The 15,434-nt window shown below is 42.4% G+C and overlaps 1 protein-coding gene across 1 annotated transcript in view; it reads left to right on the top strand.

The window, feature by feature from the left end:
• Positions 1–1,970: 1,970 nt before the first annotated feature.
• Positions 1,971–15,434, top strand: part of atp2b1b (ATPase plasma membrane Ca2+ transporting 1b) — a 30,767-nt gene continuing 17,303 nt past the window's right edge. Inside the window, exons 1-5 of the mRNA XM_063196227.1 lie at positions 1,971–2,335; positions 9,624–9,821; positions 10,140–10,397; positions 10,955–11,080; positions 12,159–12,371. Coding sequence (XP_063052297.1) covers positions 2,140–2,335; positions 9,624–9,821; positions 10,140–10,397; positions 10,955–11,080; positions 12,159–12,371 — 991 coding nt within the window. The 5' untranslated portion in view covers positions 1,971–2,139. The remainder of the gene's footprint in view (positions 2,336–9,623; positions 9,822–10,139; positions 10,398–10,954; positions 11,081–12,158; positions 12,372–15,434) is intronic.

The raw sequence follows: 15,434 nt of genomic DNA, 5'->3' as shown, positions 1-15,434 counted from the left end.
TGCGGTATATCTGGATACCCAGATCAGTTTGGAGACAAAATTTGATTTGAGAATAGAGCATGTTAAAAAACACTGCCCACATTTCTGTGGCACTGGCTGATCCTCAACCCCTGTTGCTGCAATAGATCTGAATCTCCAAATCACAATAGGGAGAAATCAGACAGAGAATTTTAGTTTTAGTTTAGGCTACTCAGGATATTGAGTATTTTAATAAACACAACCCTAACCATACAACAGCGCCCAAGTCCGGATAGTTATAGCTCCTGTGGTGAGTTTCTTTTCCATTGTCATTGGCCTCCTCAGCCCATGTAGCTGCAGTAGATCTGGAGCCCCAGGTCGCAGTATGGAGAAATCAGACAGAATTTTAAAAACACCCCGCCAAGTCCAGAGAGTGGCACCTGTTAACAAGTTTCCTCTCTGTGGCACTGTTCCTCAACCCCTGTAGCTTCAACGCAGTAGATCTGGATCCCTCTGCTGCCACAGATTGCCTAATTAGATTAAGCTAGAGGCTTTCCTGAGATAATCATTTAGCGAGCCCTTTCCTCTAATGAAGCCTGCACTGCACCGTGTGCTGAGCGTACGCTGAAGGTCAAACCGTTTTTTTTTTTCCTACAAGGGAGAACGTTTTGTTCATGGCCCTCGGGTAAACAGAACATCTGTGGGGGTCTCATTTGGTCTGGAGCCCAAGGGGCTTGTGTTACTGCCAGTGCTTTGGGCCTGTTCTGTGGGTTCCTTTGGGAAACGACAGGCTTTTGTAGAGTTCTCCTGGAGGGTTACCGCTACTGTCCCAGGGGATTAGACTAGAGGAGCATAGCAACCAGTGTTTCCCTCCTGCTGCTGTCATAGACGAAATGAAGCTATTTGTTGTAAGTATTTCTTTACTTATGCTGGATGTTTTGTGTTTTTTTTAAGCTTTAGGTTTCCTGATTGTTAGGTTTTGTAGTTTGACTATGTGTTTTACTGATTTATTCTAGCTTTGAAAGCATTACGCTGTTTGTGCTATTATGGGAACATATGGTGATGTTGAGTCTTGGAAATATCTGTGTTAGGATCTGGTCGTGTGAAGTTGCAGACTCTGAGGTTGTTTTTCGGTCTTGTTATTGTTCTTTGAGAAATAGAACAGTGTGAATTGAACAGTTGTTGAATTTATTAGCACCAATTTCCCACCGCTGGTCTGTGAATGTACAGTACACCTACAATACTTATATTGCACGTCAATCACTCCCTGAGACATGGAGAGGGTCCCTCTCTGGTGATCTTGACCTATGAACCTACTTAACATATGTCTGTCAGTCAGTCTGCTATTGTACCTCAGGTTAGAATTACTGATGGGAGCACGCCATAATGATATTCTATGTCACTTTGAAATTGAGATGAATTCTTCTCAAACTGTCAAAACCCAGAGGCTTTGTTTAAGTCGGAAGAAAAATAATTTCCCTCATTCTCATGCTTTCCTCATCATTTCTTGTTTCATGTTTTTTTCCACGAACATTTCTGACAAAAAAAACAGGACCTCAGAGTCAACCATGCTCTAGTACCCATGTTCATTATTCCAGCACAACAGCAGCACTATGAAGCAAAAGCTATTTTTAGCTTATTTTGTCAGGAGACGTCTGGAGATATTCCCTCTGGATGACCCGGAGTACTGTACGACTCCTGCCTGTCACTCTGTGTTATCATGGTTGGCTCTGAGTGAGAGACTTGAGGGCTGCAACTAAAACTCATGATTTATGGATTGTTGATCTCCACTTCATGAAGAGGCCCCTTGACTGATGTGATGCCGCAAATCAGGCATAAAACAAAACAAACAAACATAAAAAGACCTAAGCTCTCATACATGATTAATCATGCTTTGGCCCTACCCCTTTGTTTTTTTTACTTACAGATGTAGTCCATTCCAGGCTGAAGATTCAAGCTGATCAAGATGACCAAGTAAAACAAGACTGCATGCAAGAGTTAGTAGAATCAAAATGGATGCCCGTTTGCCCAAGTTCCTGGAGTACCGCTGCACATGCCCCTGAGCAACCGCAGAGGTTTATGGGAAATCAGGGAGGCTGCCACCACTGAGGATTCCGCAGGCCTTTGGGGGGGCCTCCTTTCCACCGCTGAGTGGGGTGCCGCCACCACCACGGTGACATCATGGCCAGAAACTCGTTTCGGGGGTCCAAGCACGGCAAGGCGGCCGAGGCCAATCATGACGTGGACTTCGGCTGCTCGCTCAAGGAGCTGCGCTCTCTCATGGAACTCAGGGGGCCGGAGGGGCTAGAGAGGATTCAGGAGACGTACGGAGACGTCCAGGGACTCTGCAGCAGGTTGAAAACCTCTCCGGTAGATGGTAAGTGTATGGCTTTCACTTCTTCTTACCTTCTCTTTACACACAATGGCTGAGAGATTCTTATACAAACTGTAGTTCTACGCTGCCTTAGTTGGTTCGTTCTATGCTGATATAATTGGTGGGTGGCTTACCTGAAGCATTAATTACATTTCTTTAATTTGAAGGTCCCTCCCTGTGACATTTATTAGGTGCAGTTTAACAAGTTTAACAAACTATTTAACATGGTATGTGTGCTGTACCTTAGATACAGTTAGGATAAGGAGTAGGTTAAGGTATATAAGATAACCTTGCATTGTATTATGCCACACTCCATAACACTTAGCAGACAGGTTTATCCAAATAGATTTACTGAAGAGAACATAGCCTACAGATATGTGGTGGAGCAATATAGAGTAGTAGACCTTATTCAAAGGCAAAATACTGTAAACGGTGCAGTACAGGAACAGGAGAATGTTGGTGAGAGAAAGTGAGAGATGTAATGCCATATTTGAAGAGCTCTTTTCCAAAACGCTATATCCACCATTTTTGACTTTTTGCATTTTAATATTTGAATTGACTGTTAAGAAGTACTATCATCTATGTGTGAATTCTTGCCATTCAAACATTTTGAGAACACACTTTTAAACCTGTATTGAAATGCATTTTGCAATGGAATTCAATGGAATTCCCAATACAAAAATGTCAATTTCCCAACATTCTATAAAATGGATATATCTCATTTTGGAAAAGAGCTCGTAATTTGCATGACATAACATTCTGCTTGGAGACTGGCACTCATGGCTTTAACTTGCTTGAAAATCAGTGGTCCACATGCGGGCAGGTCTGAGTCAGGATCATGTGTAATACTCCTGGACAATAGAGACCGGCTGGAGAGAATGATGATGGGTGGCAGTGCTGTGGAGGACTGGGAACACAGTGATGTTGATTGGAGAAACAGTAGGGCGTAGGAAATGTTCTCAGGTGAATGGGAAAGGGGAGTTTAAATGTGTTTTTTAGTCTGTATTTCGCTTGGTTGGTGGCTAAATGAGACTTTTCATTGTCCTCTATAAAGCTTTGATCTACTCCAGGAATGTGCTTATTTGGGCTTCAGTCGGTAATTACAAATCATCATTTGGCAGACTAACAACTGCATGTAGGACTGCCTGATCATTTTGGGTTTTAATAACATTCATGTTGCATGTAATTGAGTTCCATTTTGAAAATCACAAGGGTTCTGTGAACAAACAAAAGGGCAGTAGCCGTTTAAAGCTTAATAAGACCAGTGATGTTCTTATAATGCATTGTGTTAATGTGGTGAAGGCAAGGTTTGCCACATTGGCTAATACTTGGATGACATGCTGCCCTACCGATCATCACAACTATAAATAGAGAGATAATATAAATAGTGTGCCAGTGTGGAGGGAGTTAGTTCAGTCTGCACACATGGGTTCTGTCACAGTGTCTTTCACCTTTTCAACAGCAGCCTCTTGAGAGACCCAGCTGTTTTCCCCTAATTTTAAATGTCAGGGTCTCTCCTCCAAGGCTTCTTCATCGACCCGTTCTCACTTTTTCTTTTTTGGTGAATGCTGTCACCATTCAATGACATCTTCACATGGGGTGTTTTGTGGTGCTGCTGTACAGCCAGAGCTGACATTTGTATCAGAATAGGCGCTGAAATAGAGGTTCAGTGCTGTGTTCCGTTCCATTTATATCCAGTGGTGTGAAGTGGGGTGTTCTCCTACACGCCTGTAAGACTTGACAGACTGAGAACACCTTGCATCCTCCCACATCTGTCGTGATGTCTGTATTTCTGTGTAACCTTCTGTCTGTTTGTAATGGTTAAAGCTCTCTAGCTGCACAATCAGATTACAACTCCACGCTTAGTTATTTGAGCAAAACTAATCTCATAGTTTCCCGACGAATGACAGTTTAGTGGCCTGACATGCATTTTCAAGAAAAGCTGCTGTTGATTTAGTATCTGTGTAAAGAGGAGTGTCACCAACAGGCTGATCTCTTGTTGTTCTTTTGGCACCAGTCCAGCGCACATCCACCTCAGAGTCTGTATGGCCAAAGGCAGAAACCAGAGATTCTTTAACCCCTTAGCGCAGCACTATGGCTCTCTGTAATGTCATGGCAATGTTGTTATGATGTAGTTAAGCATTTTCAGCAAGTGAATAGGGTCGCCGGCGACCCCTGCTGCAGCAAGAGGCTACGTATATGATATGCCAATGTAATAGGTTGCTATGGGCACCTAACATGACCAGGTTCCGGTCTGCCTAAAGGGGCGTGTCATAATACTCCTAGCATTGAATAGAACAGTCCTGAGGTCTGCCTAGGTCTGCCCTAAAGGGGGATCCCCCCCCCTCCAATAATAGAACCCGGAAACAATGGGCCAATGGAACCTCTCTCTCTACTCTCTCTGCAGAAACTATTGTGAAGAAATTGGTATATTTATTTTCAGTCACAGTGTGTGTGTGCGCGTGTGCACACGTCTGATGGATTTTTGTTTTGCTTTTGTTGATCCTGATTGTCTCTGTTTGGTGTGTGAGCCTCGCTATTATTGCTAAACCGTTCAAATTGTTGGATCAATAGCAATTGCAGTCTTTTGTGGTGTTATTTGCTGTGGTGGTGAAAAGGGGCTCTGGTGTGAATTCATTCAAATGGCGTTTGGAAAAATATTGGCTATCGAAAGTTGGAAGGAATCCAGCGTGTATGGATTTTCAAAAGTCAATACATCTTTATATTTAAACAGTTTTTTTTACAGAAGCTTGTAAAATAATCAATTCTAGATTGATTTGTAATTCTGTGTGTGAGATTGTGACAGATTTCTCACACACAGGTTTTGCTGGACCATCCAATTGTCCATTTGAATGGCCTCATAGTGTTTTTTACTCCCTGGTTGGTGTGTGACACACTCACTCATACTGTGGCAGCAGTCATACTGCAATGGCAGGTGGGGGCAGGTCGATTTACCCCATGTAATCCCCCTCACCTTAAACCACAAAGCAGGCACTTCATTGCTCGCTTCACAAACTAATCCCTCTCTCTCTCTCTCTCTCTCTCTCTCTCTCTCTCTCTCTCGTGCGTGCGCCACTGCTGCTGGAATACATTTGATGTCGACTGCATAGATAGTGTAGCTAGTCTGACCCAAGTTTGTACTACCTACTGCCATGGACAGAGGTGCTCTGCTGAAGTGCCCAGGTCAACCTCAGGGAACGTTGCTCCATGTCCTGGAGCGTCTGTGTGCATGTGCAGAGTGTGTGTGGCACGTTTGATCTTAGCCCGTGCCTGGGGGGCAAAGCTTAGTGTCAGATGAGAAGCAGCGTTGCTTAAAAGGGATTTTGTGGGAATAAGAGTGTGAACACAGCACTGCAGGTCATAGATGCGTCATCAACACTACACGCAGTGACGCCTTTAGGGTCCCTCACACCTCACAGCACCCCAGAGACGTGACGTCACTGGGACATCTGTGTTTGCTCAGAAAAGCATCTTGCTGTTGTTGTCAAACACATGAACCATTGAAAGACAATGTGTTTCAAATGTATAAATATACAAATAAACTGAAGATTTTTTTCATGAACCTACAGGAACAGCATAAATCTAAAGATGACCAGAATGGACTAAAACACGGCATGGCAGTACGACTTGTCTACAGTATATTGCTTATAATTTCCATAGGCATATGGAGTTATTTTGGTGACTTATTTGGACATAATAATGATAAGTACGTATCTGCATGGCACAGTTCATACAATCATACTGCTCAGAGTGCTGTAAAGGAGAATTACTTTCCACATGCCAGTTTCCATGCAGTTGTAGTTCAATGCAACATCAGCAGACACCCTTCAACACAGCTGTAAAAATTGCGATGAAATTTAGAGTTGATGTTGAGATGCAAAGGGCAGAAACAGGAAAAGCTTGCTATCGGGAGAAAACCTCAGGTGTGGGGCGAGGAAAACCTCCTTTTCTGTAAGATTCTGCAAGAAGTCCCAGGCAGATCTAGCCTGGGAACTCCCATACTGCCTTTAGTTCTACACAATCGTTTCGATCTGAAAGACAGTCTGGGGAGGATGACTCATAACGTACAAGATCATGGAATCTGTGTCATAATGGCCAAGCATTCCGACCTTAACAGTTTCTCTGCCCAATCAGAGAGCAGGGCAGTGTGTCATAATAGCCAAGTATTCCGGCCCCATACGGAATTTACAATAGGCAACTCCCCAGACCTAATCTCACTTGTGATTAGGTCTGGTGTTAACCAGGCAAAGGCAGATCCAGTGACCTCCAGGAATGCCGTCTAGAGAGGGTTTTCTACAGGCAGTCCAGGAGTTCATGATGGGGTTAGTTGTCTGCAGGGGTCAGCCTATTGATCCATGAAGTTGTCTGTTACAAGTAGACAAGGGTAAAAAGGTTGCTTTTCATTTGTATTACAATGTAGTTCACTGTGTCATTTCCGTTTTCATGGGTAGTTATGGGTAAGTGGTTAGGGCGTCAGACTTTTAGCCCAAAGGTTGCCGGTTCGACTCCTGACCCTCCAGGTTGGTGGGGAGAGTAGCATAATTAACCAGTGCTCTCCCCCATTCTCCTCTATGACTGAGGTACCCTGAGCATGATACCGTTCCGCCGCACTGCTCCCTTTTGGGCGCCATTGGGGGCTGCCTCCTTGCACGGATGAGGCATGAATGCAATTTCGTTGTGTGCAGTGTTCACTTGTGCGTGTGCTGTATCACAAAGACAATGGCAGTTGGAGTTTCCCAGTTGGGCTTTCACTTTCACATAATGTGTTCCTTGTTTTTGGGTTCATATAGAAAAGGCTGTCTCCCCAGTTTTCTTCGGTGGAAGAATTTGAAATTTGGTCATAATTGTTGCAGGCCAGATTTGAATTCTCCAATTTTCTGTATTTGTGACATGACATCATAATGCATATTATATTCATTCATTCATAAATTCATGAACGCTAGGTTAATATTGTTTTAGCAATTCAGCAATAGAGTGCAGCATGGCTGCTCAGGATGGAATGTGGAAGAGCATCTGTTCTCAATCTTTTTTAACCACCAAGTGTGACAAGTGTCATATACGACATATTGCTGTTCATGGTGGTGTCAATTAAATCGGTTCTGTGGTGGTGACTTGCATTAATGTGAGAGACAGATACTTGTTTAGATTCAGATTATTCTCTGGAAGATGTGCACCATGGGCTGTGGCAAGTATATGACTTCTCATCAATGTGTCAGATGATTAGGGCTGTCCTAAACGATTATTTTTCTCCCGATCAATCTATCAACAATTTTTTTCGAATAGTCGATTAGTCAAACGATTCATTTTTCAAGTACTCTAGCACTTTAATCTTCAAGGAAATTGGGAAAAAAGAAAGAAACCGTTAAATTATAGGTCCCTGAGCTCACAATGAGCTTTAAATCTGATAGTAGCTTATTTACTCTGAGATACAACGTCAAATTCATACGTGCTGGGCAATTTTAGGTTTCAGTAAAGTAATAAAGCATTAGTAAAGTAAGTAAAAAATAATTGAATTAAATGAAACGATTAGTCGACTATGAAAATTCTTGTTGACTAATTTTTATAGTCGATTAGTCACGATTAGTCGATTAATCGTCCCAGCCCTACAGATGATTGTAATGTAATGAGGCATCTCTCAGTGATGTATAATGTAGGAGGCAATATTGTCTTGTTTGGATGAGAAGCAGAAGATGTCAAGGTGATTTGCCATGTGACGCCTATAATATCTATAATGCCAACAATGATGTTAACGTGTGTAGCAAATGTCTTGCAAAGGATGCTGCTCCAAGTTATTCAGCAGTTTGGCATGAAGCACAGGGTATACTGTAGATATATTAGGACGCTTGGCTATAGACCGGTATAGTCCACTACTACTAGATTCTGGCAGGTCGCTGTGGAAAGCCCCACTTAGGTCCATGTGGTTCTCAGGGGAGAGCCATATGACCGCCCGGTTGGTAGGAGGAAAGTCTCTGAGTACCTGGATGTCTTTGAGCAGTTATGTGGTATAGGTGAGGTTGAGTAAGTACCTGAGAAGGTCTTTAGATGTACAGTATATGGAGATTTTTGTAAACGCATTGGTTTTGGGCTCGCGTTTACATGTAAACAGGGTTTTATCAGCATTTCAAAACTCAGGTTTTAAAAGTATCCAATTTAGGGGCTAAAACGCACCTGTCACAATGGAGTTTTTATCCACATGTCGTATTTATACATAAACAGATAACAAAATCCACATTTAAAAATATGTGTAATCAGCACCTAAGTCCTGAGTTGATGTTTGAAGTTCTTGTGTTAGGATATTCTGCCTCTGCTGTGTCGGAGGTAAGGCAGTATGGTATAGTATGAGGAGGCTGCTTCTCCAATTGTTTTAGGTGGCTCGGATATTCCCCATGGGACAGAGCAAAAGCAGACCAGGAATGTAGAAGGACAGTATGTCAGTGAAATAGCATGAGCCTAGATCCTTTACAGCTTGAGCACTTGAGCACTGAAAGGTCTGCGAGGTTCAACTGTTGTATGTCTCCATGTTTTGTTAACAGCCACACAGTCGAATTTTGAATAAGATGTAGTTTTCGAGGACATTTTGGTAGGGCTGTTAAGGAGGCGTTTCAATTGTTCTAGATGAGGAGTGATGATTTTTACCATTTTTACCTCTTAAATGCAAATATGATCTTAAAGTTACTTTATTGATACAAGGATAAGCTGGAGTTGGTGTGAACCCCATGAATACTGGAATGCCACACTTGGCTTGTTACCTCTCCTGTGCCATGTTCGCTGAAGTCTTTCAGACCGCAGTGTAGATTCTCTTGTTTATCTTAGGACCCTGAAAGCAATAGCTCAATGCTGTCTTCCATTATCTTTAGGACGTCATTTGTAATCCATTAGTTGATGGCTAAGAAGCAAGAGGTCAATGAATGTAGTAGTGTGTTTTTGTGTTAACGAATTAAATATATATTTCTTTTTAGCCATGGAAGTCTTTGTGATGTTACACAGATCTACAGATGGTTTGATCAATATGTGTTTGTCTGATAGGTATATTTACTGAATTTCAATGCTTTCTTTCACTACCACTATTCCATAATCGACTGGGTTCCTTGCTTTGTAGAAAAATGTGCAGTTGAAAGTCAAAAGTGTGAATCATGATCTTAAGCAGTCGCATGAAACCCGATTGTAAATCTGACACGACAAATGACAAATGTTTCAAGTAAAACTCAACAAAAACTGGGAGGCAAAAACTAGGAGTCACCTCAAAACAGCTTGTAGCTTGTGGACTAATTCTCAATTTCTACTTTCCTAGGGTTAACTGGGAACACGGAGGACATCAACAGAAGAACAGAAGAATTCGGGAAGAACTTCATACCTCCAAAAAAGCCAAAAACCTTCCTTCAGTTAGTATGGGAAGCATTGCAAGATGTGACTCTAATTATTTTAGAAGTGGCAGCCATAATTTCACTAGGCCTTTCTTTCTATCGACCGCCAGACACAGAAAGAGAACGTAAGTATATGTTATAATGCAGTTATCTTGCGTCTGTCTTTGTGTATAGACTCACCGTACAGTTTAAGACCCCAGAGATCCAGATACCCCAGTAACTAAAATGATGTAGAAGTGACTGTGTCTGTATGCGTTGGCAAAACTACTGACTGTATTCATTCTACATGTGTCGTTTTAAATCTGTTTCACTCCTTGTTTTAATTTGGACCCTTGAGTAAAAACACTTTGAGCTGTCATATGACCCTTCACCTCTGCCCGTCCCCTGCTGTGCTGTGCTGTGCTGCTGCTTAAGAGTGTGTTGATGATCTGATGATCTTGTAGATTGCGGGAGGGCGGCTGGAGGGGTCGAAGACGAGGGCGAGGCGGAGGCGGGCTGGATCGAGGGTGCCGCCATCTTACTCTCCGTCTGCGTGGTGGTGCTGGTGACGGCCTTCAACGACTGGAGCAAGGAGAAGCAGTTCAGGGGCCTGCAGAACCGCATCGAGCAGGAGCAGAGGTTCACCGTGGTCCGAGGAGGACAGGTCATCCAGATCCTCGTGTCCGAAATTGTGGTCGGGGACGTAGCACAAGTCAAATATGGTAATGCAGTTTGGGGACCAGGGTGGATAACATCACTTTAGCTCCCAGAAATCATATCAAGTCAAGTCAATTTAACAACGCTTTAAAAGAGAGATAAAAATCCAACTGTGAATAAAACCAGTACATATGTTAGAAAATGCCATCCAAATCCTCTTCTCTGACATAGTAGTCAGGCACATAACATAAATGCAATATGGTACTGTAGTTTGTGGACTACAGTAGGATGGCTAACAATTATTCATTTGCGTGTTGAATGGAAGATGAAGATCCAGCTATTGAATTTGGAAGGGTACGCATATTGATGTAAGTCAAAATAATGGTGTATACACATGATGTACAGTATACATGTTTATCCTTTAGTATTTTATGTAAGTATTAAACCTTGTTAAAAGCTATTGGGAATTTCCAGTTAGCCTTATGCATTACTGTATCTGTACCATGACATTGTTGCGCTCGCTACATGCTTTCCACACATTTGTATAAATTATAAATGATCTGTTTAGAGTGCTCACACACTCTTCAAATATAAACACCTGTGGCTCGATGTGTGTCCAAAGGTGACCTTCTCCCTGCCGATGGAGTGTTAATCCAAGGCAACGATCTGAAGATTGATGAGAGCTCCCTTACTGGAGAATCAGACCATGTGAAGAAAACACTTGATAAAGACCCCATGCTACTCTCAGGTGATGATGATGATTTCTTTGCACAGTCCATGGCATAGTTTGCTTTCCTTGTGTGCAAATGAACCCTTTCATTGAATCAGACAAAGTCATAAACCAATTTTATTCATGTCTCTGCTCAGTGACTGTTATCTTGTAGTAATTCAGGCAGCTGTGCAATATTTTGTATGTTTTGCATGGCATTATTTGTCTTCCTTGCATATAAATGAACCCTATATTTGAAGCAGACAATGACATTCACATCTCTCCAGTGATTCTTGTGCAGTAATACATGCAGCTGTGCAATATTGTTAATGATTTGCACTCATGATAATTACTCATTATTACGTGATACCATATGTAGGCCTATACTGTATGTTGTGATCAAGTCAAGTCAAGTCAAGTCAAGTTTATTGTCAATTTCTTTACATGCACTGGTCATACAAAGAATTTGAAATTGCGTTTCTTGCTCTCCCATGCAGACATAGACTAATCTAGGTAAGGACATAGACAGTATAGACATAGACAGTACTCATACATGGACATAGACAGTATGGACGTAGACATTGCTCATACAGACATTTAAGTGCAAGACTGGACAACAAAAGACTTGTAGAGAACATACATTAAGAGGAGGTATTTTCTTGTGCTTTTCCTAAAAAGTCCTTTATAGCGTTCTGACATAGTAATAGTAGCATTTGAAGAAAATAAATAATTAAAAAAAGGTTTATTAAATACACCAGCAGCAGTATGATGATCAGAAGGACCAAGTGCCCATTTTTGTCATGAAAGGCCCGTGGATGATCTGCTCTGGCTTTTTCCATCTTCTCAATTACTGCCAAACATATGAGCTGGATCACTGCTGTAGTTTCCTGCCAGTTGTAGTTAACCAACTTCAACACCTTTGGCAACATTTCACATCAGGTGCAAGCAGCGTCAGGAGAGTGTTCGTTTGGAATGGTTTATGGACACTGTGTTCACACTTGCAGAGCGATGTAGAGAAACATGCAGTAGGGAAACAAAAAGAATATCTCTGTCATTCTATATCTGGATCAATTTGTCATGGCACTGTGTCTAACTTTGTTTAATTTGTCCCTTTTAGGCACCCATGTCATGGAGGGCTCAGGGAAAATGCTTGTGACAGCTGTGGGTGTCAACTCGCAAACAGGCATCATTTTCACTTTGCTCGGAGCGGAAGATGACGACGACGATGATGACGACGAGGACAAGGAGGAGAAAGAGAGGAAGAAACGAGAGAAAGAGGAGAAGAAGAAAGAGAAGGAGAGGAAGAAGAAGGAAAAGAAAGAGAAGAAGAGTAAGATACATTATCCTTTTTGCATCTACGCATGTGTAAAAGGAAGCAGACATTCTAATATAACATTTCGCAAGTGTGACACAAAACCTCAAATCCAGAGATGCTTGAATATATTTCAATGATTCATTACATGTGTATTTGCCTTCTGTGCCCGGATGATTTATTTTGTTGAAAGAAAGTGCACTGAACTCCAGATAGTAAAACAAAGACTTAAGGTTTGTGAAAGACTAGTACATTTAGTTGGGGAAAAAAAGCGCTCTGGAATATGGAAATGTTATTGTGATTTATTGCGTAGCATGACAAACAGAGCAACATTCTTCATCTTCAGCGATTAGTTTGGACTGTCAATTAAGACTGAAACAGGAAGTGAAAGGGAGGAAGAGTTGGAGAGTTAGAAATCACCTAGGACAGATCGAAACCTGTGTCCTCATGGCAAATGAAAAGATGGGTTTTTCACTTTTCTTAAGATAATTTGTTGCAGAGTGGGACAGGACATGAGTGGGAGAGAGAGAGAGAGATGGTGTTGGATTGGGACATGACCCAGGCCGGACTCGAACCTGGGTTCCCATGGGCAACTGCCCAAATATGCTATGGGTGCGTTAGCGCTAGGGTTGCTAACCGTCCCTTGAAATATGGAATCGTCACATTTAGACATAAAAGTATGGTTCCGTATTGAGCTGAAACGGGACCCAATTCGGTTAAAATGCAGGAAATTGCACCTAAGAAATATCACATTTTCTGAAGGAGGACCCCCAGACCTCCCGCGTAGGAGTTTTTACACCTTTAAAGCAGATATTTTATAAATGATGAGTGCATGTTTTAACTGTAGTACTACTAATCAAAACATAGTATAGGAATGGCTAGGCCTATAGATAATAGAGTATATTCAGCATTAATAAATGATTACGTAAAGAAGTGTGTATACGTGGAAACAAAAAGTATTTTACACTTTGACATTAGCAATGTAAACCTACAAAACAAACAGTGGTAAGCAATGGACAGGTGCTAAAGTGTAAAGTCCATTAGGTAGCCATAAGTGGTTCTGACTGACTGCCTCTGATAGCCCTGTTTCTGCTCTCTTGGCATTGACCATTAATGAGGACGACTGATAACTCATTATTTTGTTTTTGTTTTACTAGAAGACAAGAAGAATGAGGGAGGAGAGAAGAAGAAAGGTGAGTGGGTAGCGTGCTAGTACTTCTCATCATCTCATGTGAGCGTGCTAGCAGGCCTACTACCCTACTCATCTCGTGTTAGCGTGCTAGTACTACTCCTTATCTCGTGTTGTGGTTAGTGATTACCTGGGGAAGAGGGGTGAAGGAAGGTGGCTAATCAGGCCTCTTGAGGCGTACCGCCAGAGACAGCTCAGACATTCACACACACACACACACACACACACACACACACACACACATACACACACACACACACACACACAGCTGTCTGTGAGCTTGAACTACGGGTGCAGCTGTGTGACGCAGATCTTGACCAAAACCCGACTTTGCTTTCGTAACACTGCCGTCTGTGTTTGTGTGGTTGCCTTGTGTGTGTGTGTGTGTGTGTGTGTGTGTGTGTGTGTGTGTGCGCGTGCGCGTGCGTGCGTGCGTGCGCGCGCGCGTGTAGCCTATATATGTGTGTGTGTGTGTGTGGATGCCATTTGGGGTCAAATCTTTTCTTTTTTTGGACTAGATGAGTACAGATGTGGTGATGAGAGAGGTTACTTAATGTAGAAGGGAGAACAGAATAATCGAGATGTTAAGTATTTTTTATCCAAAATGAAAAGAAATGCATTTTTGGATAATATATTGATGATATACGTTTTATTTTCTGCCGCATTGGAATCATCAAAATAATCATTACACATTTTTAATAAAGCACAATATTAAAACGCTATATTACAAACAAGATGTATAAAAACAAACATTTTTATCATGCAGTAGAGTAGAGTGCAGTAGAGTAGAGTGACCCACAACCTAGTAGCTGCCCCGCGCATCTACAGTATTGACGACGACCAAGCCATGGCTTTAATCGTGAAGTCAGAGTTGTTGATTCCTCGCAGTGATCTGTTTCTTTAGCGCCATATGGTGCAGTGTGCTGTGCTGCTCTGGTCTGCGTAGCCGCTGCGTAGTCCCTGGTGGCCATATGGCCATGTGTGCGTACTGTAGCGTTCAGCCGGGCCTCAGTGGCAGGTGCTCTTGCCCCTCTTCTCAGCGATTAACACCAAGGAGCTTAAAGGCCTTGACCACGGCTGCTCTTCTCTTCTCCTTTCTGCTCATCTCTTCTCTTCTCTTCTCTTGTCATGTCTTCTCCTCTCCTCTCTTCTCTTCTCTTCTCTTCTCTGTTTTTTTTCTCCTCGTTTTCCAAGTTTTCCTCTTTTCTTCTCCGTTTCAGTTTTCTTTCAGTTTTCTTCTCTGTGTCTGTTTTTATGTTCTTCTCTTCTCTTCTCTTCTCTTATCTTCTCTTCTCTTCTCTTCTCTTCTCTTCCTCTCTTTGTGTGTTCAGTTTTCAACCACATTACCTGTCCCTGTTGCTTCAGCTGGTATATGCATGCATGTATACACACACACTCACAGACACGTGTATGCATCCACACAAGGGGCAAAACACCCCGAACACACATACACGCACGCGCACGCGCACGCGCACGTACACACCCACACTCTCTCACACACACACACACACACACACACACACACACACACACACACACACACACACACACACACACACAAATACACACAAATACACACACAAACAAACAAACCAGTCCAGGTGTGGCTTAAAGCCCATGGACTATTCATTTATGCTGGTGCTGCTGGCTTTTGAATCTGTCAAGAGAGATTATCTTAGCACCGGGATTATAATGGACCACCACCGATATTATTTACAGTAAACCTAACGGCAAATACTGACTAGTAGCTGTGTGTGTGTGTGTGTGTGTGTGTGTGTGTGTGTGTGTGTGTGTGTGTGTGTGTGTGTGTGTGTGTGTGTGTGTGTGTGTGTGTGGTATTTCCAATATAATAATGCCCACTTCAATAAGTATTTTTTAATGGTTGTTCCCTG

Source organism: Engraulis encrasicolus, chromosome 4 (genome assembly GCF_034702125.1).
Source record: "Engraulis encrasicolus isolate BLACKSEA-1 chromosome 4, IST_EnEncr_1.0, whole genome shotgun sequence".
Lineage (NCBI taxonomy): Eukaryota > Metazoa > Chordata > Actinopteri > Clupeiformes > Engraulidae > Engraulis > Engraulis encrasicolus.
The sequence above is the reverse complement of the archived record's forward strand: the minus strand, read 5'-3'. Positions and strand labels throughout refer to the sequence as shown.